Source organism: Pteropus alecto, unplaced genomic scaffold (genome assembly GCF_000325575.1).
Source record: "Pteropus alecto unplaced genomic scaffold, ASM32557v1 scaffold189, whole genome shotgun sequence".
NCBI lineage: Eukaryota > Metazoa > Chordata > Mammalia > Chiroptera > Pteropodidae > Pteropus > Pteropus alecto.
Window position 1 is genome coordinate 3,082,814 of NW_006442117.1, and position 15,390 is coordinate 3,098,203.

The following is a 15,390-nucleotide window of genomic DNA, read 5'->3' on the forward strand; positions in this document are numbered from 1 at the left end:
CTCAACGTGTCTTTCCGGTTTGAGGTTCTGGGTTTTTTGTTTGTTTGTTTGTTTTTATACCATCCTAATAGGTGTCAAGTGATATCTCATTGTGGTTGTGATTTGCGTTTCCCTAAAGGTTAATGATGTTAGCGTCTTTTCATGTGCTTATTGGCCATTTGCGTATCTTCTCTGAAAAAAAGTTCATCCAAATCCTTTGTCCGTTTTTGAACTGGGTTGTTATCGTTGAGTCGTATTTCTTTACACATTCTGGATCCTGACCCTTATCAGATGTCGAATCTGGAGCTACTTCCTCCCTTCTAGGGTTGGTTGCCTTTCAATCTCTTGAGAGTCCTTTGATGCACAAGTTTTTAATTTTGATGAAACCAATTTGTCTATTTTTTTTCTTTTATTGCTTGTGCTTTTGGTGTCATATAAATCATTGCCACCCAAATCCAATGTCATGAAGACTTTTCCCTCTGTGCTGTCCCCCCGCCCCCAACGATTATAAGGAGCATCACCAATAGGAACCCACAGCCCTGAGCTTTGGAGAACAAGGTCCTATTGGCCACCCCAGCTCCAACAAGCCTCGCTGGGAACGTGGGCTGCTGTCCCCACAGCTGACTGCCATGGGACTGGAGGACGGTGGCCGCGACTGAGGGAAAGCTGAAATTGAGAAAATTTACCAACCTCTTCAAGCTCTCTCCTGGGCACTACAAATGTTCTACTGGACCCAGAGTTCGGAGCCATTTCTTCAGACACTGCTGCCGGTCCAGGTGTTGCTTTGAGAGAGGTTCCTGGAGTTTCCTAATCCTCCATCTTCCCTGACATTGCCTTTAGGTAACTAGGTTTTATGACCGGAATAAAACTCTGGGAGTTTTAGCCCTAATATAAGGTGTCCCCTCGAGAAAGTTAACACGGGCAGGCGGTAACTGAGTCCGCTGACTGTCATGTCACGAGCAGACCCTTATGTGCCAAGGCCCTTCTCCGCAGCTGTGGCTCTGAGCACCGCATCCCTGCCACCTCTGAGCCCCCCTCGCTCTGTCTAAGCCAAAGGCCCATTCCCATCCCACCCAGGGGCCAGCACGGGTGGCACTGCCATTGGTGGCAGCTTAGAACAGACCCCTGGTTCCAGGACAAGTGCCAGGAAAGCGGCCGTTCCTCCCGGAGGTGAGGAACTGAATCAGGAAACTCTATTGCCTGCAGCTGAAATTTTCTAAAATATGAAAATATTCAAAAAGGGTAGTTTGGGGCCTACGATCGAGTTAACGTTTAAGTCCACTACGAGCCCGTAGGTCTTCTGTGGACTCGCTTGGGAAACAAACGCTGAGGGTTCCTCAGGTTTGAGATGATCGAACGGCCATCTTGCCATTGTTTATCAGCCTCCTGACATTAAAGATCTTCATTCAAACTAGAGACACATTTTTTAACAAAAATTTCTTTTATTTTCTGCGCTAGTACTTATTTGGCTGTAAACTCGAGGAATCGCCCAACACCTGTGAGTCTGGGGCCCAGTTAAGCACCTTCAGTGGTTTCCACAGCTTAAGAATTTACCATTTAAAACACTTTAGAATGAATTTAGTAACATGAAGTTATAAAAAAATTATACAAAATCATGACAAAACATTTGATATACAAGGCTTGATATGGAATGAATGATAAATATAAAAAGAAAGTGAAACTAATTTATGGGTCGAGCTATATAAAAGACCCATGTGTTCCCCAAACCTTGGGATTCTTTGGGGATATGTTTGCCTCTCAAAACAAACTCTGATTATTCACAGAAAGGCTCTCTCCCTTTAGGTTCCAAAGGCTGCGGCAGTGGGGGCTGAGGGAAGGTCGGGGCCGGGGCACAGTGGGGGCCAGGGGCTGAGTGACCGGGGTTTGCACAAGACGGGGGGCGGGGGGCTCTCTTCCCTAGGAGAAAATCAGGCAAATCTGTCCATGTCCTCGGGTATAAGTGTTCTTGGGCAAAATGTACCATTTTCCCTTTGGAGTTATTTAAGGGTTTTTCTTATTGCCACTGCTGAATCCCGTCCCCCACCTTTCTCTTGGGTCCCCCACTCCTGCTCCTGGTCAGTCCCTTTGCAATACTTCCCACTGAGCCTTCTCTGCTCCCTGCTCCTAGTCTTTACTGAATCTAACTCCTCACCTCAACTTTCTATTCAAAATCTACTGTTTTAGGACTCCGGGAAGAGGTTGATAAAAATATGACATTAGCTGATCATCAGCTCAAATCGAAGAAACAGAAACACGAAATGTGGCGATGGTCCCTTGAATCACACCAGCGAGCAGCAGAGGGTCCAGATCACTGGTGTAAATGCCCGATCTGGCCCTCCCGGACTGTGCCCTTGGAGGAGAACTCACCCACCAAGGGCCACGGGTGGAGGGGGCCACGAGCGGGGAGCAGGCTCACGGTCCACTGCAGCCTGGCTTTCACGATGGAGGCGAGAGGTGAGGGGCTGAGCGGTCATCACGGGCGCCAGCCCAGCCTGGGTCTCAGCGGGGTCTCCTCAGGGAGGCTGGATGCAGGTGCCAGCAGTGGGGCCGCTCTGCCCAAGAGACCAGATGCTGGGATCCAGGCACTTTGGGCAAAAAGGAGTATTTTGGTAATCTTTGGTGTAATTTAAGGCACATCAAAAGAATCCCTACCCTCAGACATCTGACTACCCACTGAAATTCCTATAGACATTCCCTTGGTTTACGCCTTTAGCTACCCTTGCCTGGGCGTATACACTTGTGTAAGGGTTGGGGCTGCGGTTCTGTCTTTGCCTAGGGGTAGAGACACTCCCATTCCAGAAGCATGTGTTTTGGGGAACAGTGAGGGGAACGCTGTCGAGGCTCCGGCTGGTGGCCACGCAGCCCCCAGGTCGGACAGTTTTCGTCTGGACCCTTTCAAGTAGGGCGCTGTGAACTCCTTGGAGGGGGAACGAGACAGGCTTCTCTTCATTTTCGCTCGATGCAGTCAACTCCCAGGGTGTTGTCAGGGCAGCGGCAGGTCCTGCTTCCGGGGGTGGCCAGGCAGAGGTGGGTGCAGCCGCCGTTGTTTACCGAGCAGTAGTTGTTACCTGGGAAAGGCAGAGGTCAGCTCCACAGCCCTCTAAGAGTGTGGCCTCCATGACAGACCCCGTTTTTGGTTTCCGGGAGGCCAGTCTCGGGGGGGCTCCAGGGGAACAGGGAAGGCTGCACCGGGCACTCGGCTAAGCTTAGGTCTTGGCTGTTTCCTCATCGTTGGGGATTTGCCAGAAGGGCGAACACCCCGATTCCTGATCTGGGGCCTCTGCAGATTCACCACTACCATTATTAACAGATCTCAGGGAGGGCAGTCCTACTCTGATTGTAACTTGGAGTTGGAATTTTAAAGCACAAAGTACCCTGTATCGGGCTGGCCCGCTGGCTTTGCACTTGACTGTGGGGAGGAGGGAAGCCAAGAGGGAGAGCGGGTTCGGGGAGAGGCAGCATAGACTCTGGAGCGGGCTGCCTAGACACCCACTTCCCTACTGTGAGCTGTGTGCCTTTGGGCTAGTGGCTTTAGTTTTTTTATTTATAAAATGGGCATAATCATAGTGCCTACCTCAACAGGTTGCAGTGACGATTAAATGAGCTAATGAATACAAAGCACATAGAATGCTAAGGGAGTTAATCTATGTAAAGTACCCAGCTCGCAGTAAACGCCACGTCCACGTTTGTAATTACTATTACTGTTAACTATTGTTGGTGCTGTTAGGCCCAAGAATGGACTTCAAAGCGTGGAGATCCACGGCTCACGTTCCCGTCAGGAACCTACAGACCATGGACTTCCGGGCCCACCCGAGTTCACTGCTTTTCCTCACCCGTGTCCACTGTGTTCCCCAAGGTCTTCTACTGATTCATCTGGCTCCCCCATGAAGTAATGAAGACCCTCGATGGAAGGGGCTGTGTCTCCCCAGCCATGTGGTCAGGGCTGCTAGAGGCCGCACGGGGAGCAGCCAGATGTGGGCGCCCTCAGCCCCGGATGGCAAGGGCACAGGGGAGTTACCTTGGGGACACTGAGACAGGGCGGTGGCGATGCCGTACAGCCGGGCCTGCTTGTGGGGGTGGAAGGCGTCCACCTCTTTGGAAATAGCGAGATCTACAGCGACCACGGAGTTCCTACAGAAAACCGAAGGCAGAGTAAGACACCCCTGACGCCCCAGGAAAGAGCAGCCTCTTTCGTGGTCTTGGGGATGAACTGGAGGCCATAGGCACCGGCCTTGCTTCTGAGCCCTCCCTCCCTCCCTCCTCCTGGGGCCGGTCAAGCCTGCATTCCTGTCTTAAAAAGGGACCAAGATCAGCTGGCTCTCCCCTTTGGCACTAAATTCCCAGCTGGGAAATCTGCTTCCTACACAGATGCGTCTGGCCTCAGCCGCTTGCTCAGTCTGACCCTTTTGCAGGAAGGGGAGGTCCAGAAGGGACTGTGGCACCCTGCAGTTTAAGAACAATGGTGGAGTAGGGGACGGAGCGGGCACGAAGCCCGCCAGCCAGGGACCCTGGGCCAGCTCCTGGGGAAAGAGCAACGTGCTCACGAGGCCCGAGTTGCAGGCCGCCCTTCCTGCACGGTCCACATGATAGATGGCGCCTCCCTTGTCTTCACCCTTCTCCTGACCACCAGAAAGCGAAGGCCGAGGGGCATCTCGGAGGCTGGAAGGTCACCCCGAGAGGCGGATGGGGAGGGCTTGGCCTCCCAGAGGCCCCGGGTGACGGGGCAGGTCCCTCCCCCACACCGCACCGCGGCAGCTGACATACGTCTTCCAGTCCGTGTAATACAGATTCTTCCCGAAGCTCGTGACAGCAAAAGGATACGGGAGCCCTTCCAGAACCCTGCGTCCACTGGGCTGACCCGGCTTCAGGCACTCCGCCCGGCTGGTGCCTGTGTGAACAGAACAACTCGCTCATTGTTCACATAAGAAATGGCCCCTTTGTGTCAAAGAACGAGAGCCTCCAGGGCAAGGGTGACAGAAATTCAGCATTGCACGGCCCTGCCCGGAGCAGAGGTGGAGCTGAGGCGGGGCTGCTGGCCAGGGAGCGGCTGCAAACACACAGGAAGCTTCGCTCGCTCACTCGCCCGCTCGCCCGCTGCTCACCTCCTGCTGTGTGGCCCGGCACAGGAAGCTTCGCTCGCTCACTCGCCCGCCGCTCACTGCCTGCTGTGTGGCCCGGTTCCTAACAGGCTATGGACGAACAGGCTATGGACCAGTACCAGTCCGTGGCCCAGGGGAACCCCTGATTTAAAATGTAACATTTAAAAATAGTACCGGTCCGTGACCCGGGGGAACCCCTGATTTAAAATGTAACATTTAAAAATGTGAACACTGTTACACCAGAGCAGGTGGCAGACTGCACTGGCCCATGGGCTGGAGTTTGCTGACGCCAGACTCAGACAATCGAGAACTAATTTTCCCCAGACGGTGTCAAGCCCAGAGAAACAATAAATTCCAGAGCAAATATATGCAGCTACTTTTGTGCAGGAAGGAAAAACAGCTACCACATGCCCCCTTCCTGTAATGGTCTTTATGTGCAGATCGGGCTGGCTCACCGTGGGTAACAATCACTGTTTGGTTACAACAAAGCACCGCCTCAACCCCCAAGTCACCTGCATCCACCCAGCAGAGCTGGGATGAGTAGGCGTCGAAGGCCAGCCCGTTGGGCAGGCCCAGGTCGCCCCGCACGAGGACCCTCCGGTTTGTGCCGTCCATGTAGGAAGTTTCAATTTTGGGGCTATCTCTGTTCCAGTCTGTCCAGTAAAGGTTCCTGGAGGAGGACAACGGGGAGAGAAGAGAGAGATCGGGAAGATGCGTGTGAGAAATTTATTTAAGGAAACATTTGGAAAGGACCCGATGAAGACATCAGCGGACGTGAAGCCACAGAATGGCTAAAAAGGGTCTAGGGGTGCTAAGAAACTCTTGCGTTTGCAAAGACACTGGGATTTGATTCTTCGCTTGAATTCGGTTATTCTGTTAATAACGACTTCGCCTCCCTTAAACACAAGCTGTTCAAAAAGAAAGCCAAAATGGAAGGCCGAATCCGGCGTAAACGCACGAGAATCCCCACATGCTTTCTGCAAACGGCGACACCGCAGACCCGAGGCACCAAAGCGGATTCTGGCAGAGGCACTGCGGTTGGGGAGGTGGCCGAGTGGCCGCAGAACAGGGGTGTGGCCTCGAAGGGACGAAATCAAAGTGTCAAGGAGCCCAGGGACTGGCTGTGAGGTTCAGAGCTTGCAGTGGGGACGGGGGAGAAAGCGCTGAGGTGCTGACGAAACCCTCAGAAGGGTCTCCAAGGTGTTCGCGCTGGGTGGCCCCAGCGTGAGGGGGACACTTATGTGACTTCGAGACTTTTCTGGGGTTGATACAACTTGAGTGTTGACCCACAGTCAACCCACACGGAAATGTCCCATTTAGGGGCCGTCGACTTACAAAGTGTCTTGGTAAGAGCTTTAAAAGTGGAACACGGCATCGTGTCCATGATCGGAGGACTGTAACAAACGACTGTCACCGTAGATATCCACAAGCCACCGACCTAGATCATTCATCCCGACGCATTCCCTTCAGGAGTCAGAGCCTCACGTTTGAGAAGACCCCAAAGGGCACAAGCAAGCACAACAGACACACACGCAGCTTTACACCAACACACCCTCCCGCGGAGTCTGTCACGATGCCTCTGGGGTTCACCAGATCGGTCTCGAACAGCACGCGGTGCTGGCTGCCGTCCAGCTTCGCGACTTCTATTCGATCCAGGCGAGAATCCGTCCAGAAGAGGTTGCGGCCCAGGTGGTCAAGGGCAATGCCTTCTGGGCTTCCGAGGTCTAGACACAAACAGAGAAATGTCTGATCTTTTCAGGCCGGCAGGGTTCGGCTTCTCCGACGGCTCAGTGCCGTTTTACATGGCGTCCAATCCCTGCACTTTGAGAAAACGAGCAGAACGCGATACGCTTGTTGTTTGCAAGATAAGCAACACTCAAAGTGACCAATTAAGAAATGCCACCCATATACCTGGTGGACATCCGCCCTGTGCACCACGCTGGGAACCAGGTCCCTAAGGGGACCTAAGCTTTGGCCCCGCCTTCAAGGAGATCGCAGCCAATCACAACTCACACTGAGTCCGGTCCTTCGGGAGCATGGTGGAGGGACACTGGACTCCCCCTGGGGATGCGGGCAGGAGTCCTGGGGGAGTGACATTTGTGAAACGGGCCCTGAAGGACCGACAGGAGTTTGTCAGGCAGAGGTCTTATATGTGGGTTTTCAGGTAGTGGGACCAGACGTAGGTATACAGAAAGACTGGACGTGGCTTGAAGTGACTCATATGTAGCTTTGTACGGCCGGAGACCCCGGGAGTGAGGGAGTGGCCAGAGATAAAGTTCGGGTGCCTGTATGAATGAGGTTATTCCCCAGGCAAAGGGGAGGCATGAGATGAGCAGCGGAAGAAACAGACTTCACACATTCTTTAGTTACTGGGGGGAAGGTCATTTCAGAGAAATAATATATGCCAGAAATCGTAGCTGTTACTACTTTTATACAATTATTAGGAGCACAAAGCAGGGGTGTCAGTGACCACAAGCAACACTCCTGGAAGTCTCCCCGAGGTCACGAGTAATTGCCTTTCAAGCCAGGGGCCGCCACGAGGTATGCGACCACAACATGCACCCCGGTGGCCACCCTGCTAACCGGAAGGTCAAGACCGCAGTGGTTTCCTGACTGTAAGTAAAACCAAGTTAAAAGGTAAAACCCCAGAACGGTTTTCCTGGTGTCACTCGGGCCTGTTTCCCCGTCACACACTAGAGGACCGAAGGCCGTGAATGACGGCTGGAAGGGGAAGAGTAACAGCAGCGATGAGCTGCTCCCTCTTCCACTGGGTCCGAGGTCAAATCGCACTCAACAGCAACGACATTTTTAACAGAGAGGTAAGATGCAAAAAGGCGTTTTCAAACTTGTGTCCATTAAACCAAACCATGAAAACTGGCAGAAGTTACTTAAATAGCACATCGGCTTCCAGAGAAGGATGTGGAGTCTCTGTCCAAAGCCAGACGCATCTATCACCACCTCGGCTTCATTCCTGAGGCGGCCTCTCTGGTGAGGGAGCCAAGGACGGAGATAATGCCCCAGGGGCAGTTCCACAGGCTCGGGAACCTTCCGGAGCACCAATTGTTAGGGAGATGTTAAACTGGAAATTGGAAAAGCTACATTCGGCCCCAAGGAAAAAGAAATACTAAATGAGGCTCATATATTTTAAAAGTGTGTCTTTGATTTGAGGGTTTTGCAGAGGAAGCAAGATGATTTTATACGACAAACATTACGAGCAGGACAGAGTCCTTGGATCAAAAATCAGCTGATGAGTCACTGATGAGTCACTGACTCAGCAATGTGTCATATTTGACCTTTTCGGTACAGATGAATTTTTACGAGTCCTTGGGTTTTTGTTGTAATGGTCTTTAATGTTGATAAAACACATCCCTGTAAAATGGTCTTGACTCGTTGACTGTAAGCATTAAAATAATGCAGACAGTCATTGGCTTAAATAAACATCCGCAAACTAAGGCACTGGGATCCAATGCTGAGGGGCGGCCTGTGCCCAAGCGCCCTAAACCGTACCATCAGTAACGCAACGAAGAACTGAGGGATGGCTGGTTTGCTGTCCTCCTCGGGAGCGGGCAACCTGAGCGTGTGCAGGTGCGGGGCACAGAAGAGGAGACACCCCTCACACGCCAGAGGTTACGGGGTAAAGTGACGACCCTGTAATCTGAAAATGGGGAATGGACTCGACTATCAGGAGCCGCATTTGCCAATATGCTCGCGACCCTCCCCACTGCCTGATCCATGTGCTTGAGGCCTGTGGGAACCCCGGACGGAGCCCGCAGTGAGGGGACACTCTGAGAACCAACTGCAGGCTCACCGGCCAGACGCAGAAATGCAAACCCCACCCGGACGGCTGAATGTGGCCCTTACTGTTCATTAAAACTGGCTCCCTCAGCTTTAATTTTGTCCTTCTGAATCTAGCAACGAACCCCAGCTCAGGTGCTCATGATTTAACGTTGAGGCCTCAGAGGATGCTTCAGAGAAGGCTGCGAAGGGTGGTGCTGGAGGCCGAGCGTCCAGCCCCGCTCAAGTCCCCACCTTCTACAAGCAGCCAGACACTCCCACCCTCGCTCTCCCCCGGGAGCCACGTGGGCTGCTAGAAGCAGAACCACAAAGAAGGAATGGCATTTCCGTGCCCACCTTGTCGAATGATGGTGGTTGGCTCTCCGCCATGCAGACTGGCTCTCCCAATGGAGGGCTCACTGATGTCGGTCCAGTAGACCATCTTGTCCACACAGTCGAAGGCCAGTCCAATGATGACTTTATCCTGGAAGTGCAGACCAGGGGTGAGAGCGGTCCACCCACTAGCATCTGAGTGACCAGTGACGGTGAGCATCTCTCAAGTGCTATGGGCATTCAGACACCTTTTTAAATGAAGTGTCTTCAAGTCTTTTGTCCATTTAAAAATCTTCATTATTGAGTCGTGAGAGTTCTTTGTATAGTCCAGGTAAAAATCTGTTATCGTATACATATGTGTTGGTATATATGTCTATTTTCTCTCAGTATGTAGCTTACTTTTTAATTTTCTTAAAAGGTGTTTTTGAAGAGAAAAGTTTAAAATTTTTATTAAGTCCAATTTATTTTTTTCTCTCATGGCTAATGCTTTTTGTATATTGTCTGAGAAATCTTTTCCTACCTGAAGATCATTAAAAAAAGAAATATAAGATGAATATTGGAAAAGAAAAGGCAAAACCACTCTATTCTAGGACAATATGATTGTCAATGTACCAAATCCTGGAAAGTCTATAAAACTATTATAGCTAATAATCGAATCTAGCAAGGTTGCAGGATACGAGGTCAATACAAAATTGTATTTCTACTAGCAAAAAATAAAACTTTAAAACAATAATGTTTATAATAGCATCAAAAACAAAGTATTTAAGAATAAATACTTTTAAATGTGCAATATTCTACACTGAATACTACAAAACGCTGCAGAATGAAATTGAAGAAAACCCAAATAGAGAGAAAGTAGCTTAATGGATCGTCAAATTTAATCTTGCTAAGATATGTGTCTCTAGAGATAAAGACACATATCGAAACCCCAGTGGGCTCATCTCGGTGGGGGAGGGGGATAAAAGCTTCTAATTTTACTCTATAACGGAAATGGAAATGAAAGCGAAGCTCTGGGGACCACAGGAGGGGAGCATCTGGAAGATCTTTCACTGGGAAAATCAGAGTTATCAGCGGACACCCCCCCGCCGCCCCCTTAAGAGGTCAGGTCAAACAGATCGCGAGAATTGACATATGCAAGAATTAACTCAAAATGAATCAAAGACCTACATGTAAGAGCTAAAACTATAAAACTCTTAGAAGAAAACAGAGGGAAGCCTCATAACACTGGGTTTGGCAATGATTTCTTGGAATTGATATCAAAAGCAAAAATAAATTGGACTTATTCAAAATTTAAGATATTTGTGAATAAAAGGATACCATTAACCGAGTGAAAAGGCAGCCCATGGAGGGGAAGAAATACTTGCAGATCATATATCTGATGAGGAGTCGGTATCTAGAATGTGTGACGAACTCCTACAACTCAATAAGAACAAAACAACCCAATGACGAATGGACGAAGGATAGACACAGACATTTTTCCAAAGGAGATACACTGGTCCATAAACACACGAGAAGATGCTAACGTCACTAACCACTGCAGAAACTCAAATCACCACCACAGCGAGATACCACTTCACCTCTACTAGGACGGCTGTTAGAAACCAGAACTCGGCGCGTGTCGGCAAGGTGGCAGAGAAATCGGACCCTGTGCTCTGCCCTCGGGGATGTAAAATGGTGCGGCCGGTAAGGAACACGGGCAGGTTCCTCAGAAAAAGAAAAATGGGATTCCCATGTGCTTCGGCGACTCCACGTCTGGTTTGCATACGAATGCAGGGAAAGCGGGGGCTCCGACAAATACTTGCACACCCACGTTCACGGCAGCACTGTTCACAATAGCCAAAAGGCGGAAGCGCCACGCGTGTGCATGGATGGACGAGGGGCTTTTAGAAATGTGGTGTATGCACACGGTGAAGTGCTATTCAGCCTCGAAAAGGAAGAAAATTCTGAGCCGTGCTACAACCTGGGTGAACCTGGAGGGCACGTTATGTGAAAGCAGCAGGTCACGAAACGCCAAAGGCTGTATCATCCCACTTAGAGCAGCGCCCAGAGCGGTCAATTCATAGAGGCAGAGAGGGGAAGCGGGGTGCCGGGGTTGGGGGAGGAGGGAAAGGGAGATGGTGTTTAGTGGGTACGAAACGTGAGTTTGGAAAAATGGAAGGTTGCGGGGGTGGGACAGTGACAGCCTTGGCACAGCATCGTGAACGCACTTCACGCCACGGAACTGCACACGCAAACCCAGCTAAGATGGTATCGACACACAATAAGTCGATAAAAAGGACACAGTGGCCCTGCGGTGTCAGCACCTCTGCCTCAAATTTCTGGTTCCCAGAACCTCACTTGACATTGAGCCGCTCCCCTTGGTCTCAGGGGAAAACGGCTGTCACAGGGAACGTGCCTGTTCCCAGAGTGTGCCGAGGGGGTCGTGCTTCATGAGCAGCAGGCGGACACCGAGGTCACGCGATCGCCCCTCAAGTATTGTCTGAGAGCCCAGCACTGTTCTGGGTCTAGGAACATGGCCACGAAACACACGCTCCCTGAACTAGACGGGCAGCTCCTCGTCTTGAGGAGGAGACACACGTCCGGTGCAGGACGCGTACGATGACGGGCACTGTGTCCACATGCGGGATGACCGGTGCGGAGGAGGAGGCGGGAGAGGGTGGTGGAGGCTGCAGTCTGGACAAGGCGGCAGGCGGCCGGGACGTGCTCCTCTGAGGGGTCCGACCGTGCCCTGCTTGTTCCTCCCAGTCACTGAAGCGTCACCAAGCGCCCTAAGGCGGCACTCACCGGGGCATGCAGCAGCGCCTTGGCCTCCGTCTTCTTCATGGAGCCGCCCTCCAGGGGGATGCGCTCTATCTTCCCGGTCTGGGCGAAGAGCAAGTGGGTCCCGGGGGGCAGAGGGATCACGGCAGGAGGAACCGAGGGGCCGTGGTGAATCGGGGGGGCCACTGTACTGAGACCTGGGTGGCAGGAGATGTCAGTGATCAAGGCCTGTGTGCAGCAGGTACACACATGCACACATACATGCATGCACATACACACAGACCCACGCACGCACACACACAGGCGCACACATGCACGCACACACATGCACACGCACGCCCATGCACAATGCACACACGCATGCACACACGCACGCACGCACACACACACACACACATGCACGCACTCATGCATCCACCCACACGCTGGGCCACGTCCCCTTCGTGGCACCAAGACCACAGCCGCTGATGCCATTTCATATCTGCGAACACCAGGAGCAGAAACACCTTGATCAAAGGGCTTTTGTGAAGAAGAAAATGCGGGGCTGAGTGTAACGTTAAAGGGCAGGTGGGAAAAAAACAGCTTCACCTCCTCCTCGCTAGAGAACGGGGCGGCCTCGCTGTGCACGCCTGCTCCGGACGCGGGCCACAGCCTGAACGGAACAGTGGCAATGCGGCCACCCCGAAAGGCCTGCCTGCAGGTGGCGAGCTCTGTGACGCAGAGGGGACCGTCTGAGCGAACGTGTCCAGAGGCCCGCCCCAGAATGTGCGGCCTCAGAACCGCAGAAGCAGCAGCAAGGCCCTCTGGGCTTCAAGGACACCTGCCGGCCAAGGGCTGGTTCTCTCTCAGATTTGGCCTTGACTCCTAGCTGCAACCTGGTGTGGCACGGCCCCCCCGCTCACCTGACAAGGCCCTGGGTGATGGGGGCGAGGGGGGGTGGCAGACAGGCAGCCTGTGCGGCAGGGTAAGGGGCGCAGAGCAGGTGTCAGGAAACCTGGGCCCCTTCAGAACCTCTGTGGCCGTGTGCCTCTTTGCACTACAGAACCTGGTACCTACAGGGCCCAGGGCACGACCGTGAGGGAGGCGCATGTGCGCGGATGGAAGCAGTTTCCCGGCCTCAGGAAGCCAGGCCCGGGGCAGGGCCGTCCCCACGAGGGTCCAGGGCAGACGCGGGGGACCAGGCCACCCAGGACAGGGCCATCCCCACGAGAGTCCAGGGCAGACCTGGGGGACCAGGCCACCTAGGGCAGGGCCGTCCCCATGAGGGTCCAGGGCAGATGCGGGGGATGAGGCTGCCCGGGCCAAGGCTGTCCCCACGAGGGTGCAGAGCCGACACAGGGGACCAGCCCACCAGGGGCAGGGCTGTCCCCACGAGGGTCCAGGGCAGACGCAGGGGACCAGGCCGCCCACTGCAAGCAGCCCGCCCAGGGCCCAGAGCACCACAGCTCTCTGCCACCAGCCGCAGCGGTGGTGGCATCAGGGCCACCGGTTATCTGCACAGAACAGGAAGAGAAGAGGGTCAGAGGGGAGAGGGCGAGGGGGAGACATGGAGGGGAGTGGGGTGAGTGCCAGGGGAGACAGAGAAGAGGGGTGCAGCAGGGAGGAAGGGGGGAATGGGCTTCCGGCCCGTGGGGCTCTCAGGGTTTAGGGCAGCGGAAGGTGCCGACCGCGTGCTCGGCAGGCCCCCCAGCGGGGCTCACGCGCTGGGGACTCTGGCCCCCGACTTACAGGGGGGCCTCATCCCGGGCCGGGTCCTCGTGCCCTCCAGCTCTCGGCCGTCTCGGTCCACGCACCAGCAGTAGCCGGTGGCTCTGTGGCACTGGGTGGGCACGTAGTGCCCGTACTCGTCACACTCGGGGACGAACAGCCCTGGCGGCTGGGGTCGCTGTGCGTCCGCCGCCCCCGCCGTCCCCAGGATGTGTTCTCGCTCATGCTGGCAGCGGGTTTTCTCCACTTCTGTTAGAGACACAAGCAAGGGACACGGCAGCCGTGTCACCATCGCGTCCCACGGGTGCCCGAGTCCCCACGTCCGACTCAGAACGCAGAGCCGCTGGGTCACCACAGGGTTTTGTCTGATTAATTTTTGACAATTTAAAACATCATTATTATTTAACGGATTTAGTGGTCAAGAAGATTATACTTACATTTTCTTTTCTCTCCTAGGCAATGGTTTTTTTTTTTTTTCCCCAGTTTTTAAAAATTGAGGCGAAACTGACAAAACTAACCATTTTAAAGCGAACAACCCAGTGGCATTTGGTACCGTGCTGTGCGACCACCTTCCTGTCCCCGGAGGAAACCCCACGTCGACTGAGCGGCGGCTCCCGTGCCCCCGGCCCCGGGCAACCACCAATCTGCTTCCCGCGGCTGCGGACTTACGCGTTCTGGGCATTTCACATAAATGGAACCCGACAACGTGTGAGCGTCTGGCGGCTTTCGCTCAGCATGTTTCCAAGGTTAATTCAAATGGCAGTCGCGTCACTGGCACGCCACGCCTGTCGATGGCTAGGAAACATTCCGTTGTATGGCTGTACCACATTCTGTCTATCCATTCATGGGCTGATGGACAGCACCAAAATTTGTTTTAAGTTAAAAAAAATGTTTTTTTTAAATTTTGTTTTTCTTAAATTTGTCTTTGTTATCATTCGAGCTTCTTGATTATCCGCATTGAGTGAGGGTCAGAGATTTAGGGACAAAGACGCAGGGCGGCACACTCACCAACGTGCGTGTTTCCCTTTAGTGACGTGCTGGTGTTTGGCATGAAGCGCGGCCCTCAGGCCCTTAACTGTGCAACTCAGACCGCAAGGCAGGAAACGCTTGTGCGTCCGTGGGGCCTGCTGATAACAAGCTATGGCCGGGAGTAGGCGACTCGGCAGCGTTGCAGCCGGGTCTGCACTGGCCAGAGTCGGCCACCAGCAGGGCCAGCAGCGGTGCCATCGCTGCCGCACCACACGAGCCACGCCCAGGCCCTGGCGGGGACATCGCTGGCTGCGGAGAGCTGCACGAAAGAGAACTGAACGCCGCGGCTGCCTCCCTCTTCCAGGGCTTTCCGTGTGCTGTTCCTCGTGTGAGCCCCTCCCACCCCCGCATCCTCCCACTCAATCCTTCACGCAGCTCAGGCATTTCCTCCCCTCGGCCCTCCAGGCTGGGCGGTGCTCCCAGGCCGCTCGGGGCTCCTCCACCCTGCGGCTCTGGGGCACAGATACCAAGACGGCTCCTTGTCTGCCTCCCCGAGAGCAGTGGATCTCCCTAACCTGGACTCAGGAGGCACCCAGTGGGCGGTGTGGGGTGTGCACGCGGAAAAGCCCACCGGGCCCGTCCGCAGACGCGCAGTCTGCGGGACACGAGCGAGCCCAGGGCACAAGAGACTCAGAGAGCAGAGGGCGCCAAGTCCTTTTGACCTTGACTGGAAGATCCTGGCCTTGGAGACCCAGGGCAGGGCTCCGCC

At 53.7% G+C, this 15,390-nt stretch overlaps 1 protein-coding gene across 1 annotated transcript in view; it reads right to left on the bottom strand.

Annotated features, from left to right (window-relative positions):
- Positions 1-1,399: 1,399 nt before the first annotated feature.
- Positions 1,400-15,390, bottom strand: part of NID1 (nidogen 1) — a 61,753-nt gene continuing 47,762 nt past the window's right edge. Inside the window, exons 13-20 of the mRNA XM_006920763.3 lie at positions 13,674-13,901; positions 11,970-12,142; positions 9,210-9,336; positions 6,631-6,802; positions 5,591-5,748; positions 4,744-4,867; positions 3,998-4,110; positions 1,400-3,047 (exon numbers count right to left, since the gene is read on the bottom strand). Coding sequence (XP_006920825.1) covers positions 2,926-3,047; positions 3,998-4,110; positions 4,744-4,867; positions 5,591-5,748; positions 6,631-6,802; positions 9,210-9,336; positions 11,970-12,142; positions 13,674-13,901 — 1,217 coding nt within the window. The 3' untranslated portion in view covers positions 1,400-2,925. The remainder of the gene's footprint in view (positions 3,048-3,997; positions 4,111-4,743; positions 4,868-5,590; positions 5,749-6,630; positions 6,803-9,209; positions 9,337-11,969; positions 12,143-13,673; positions 13,902-15,390) is intronic.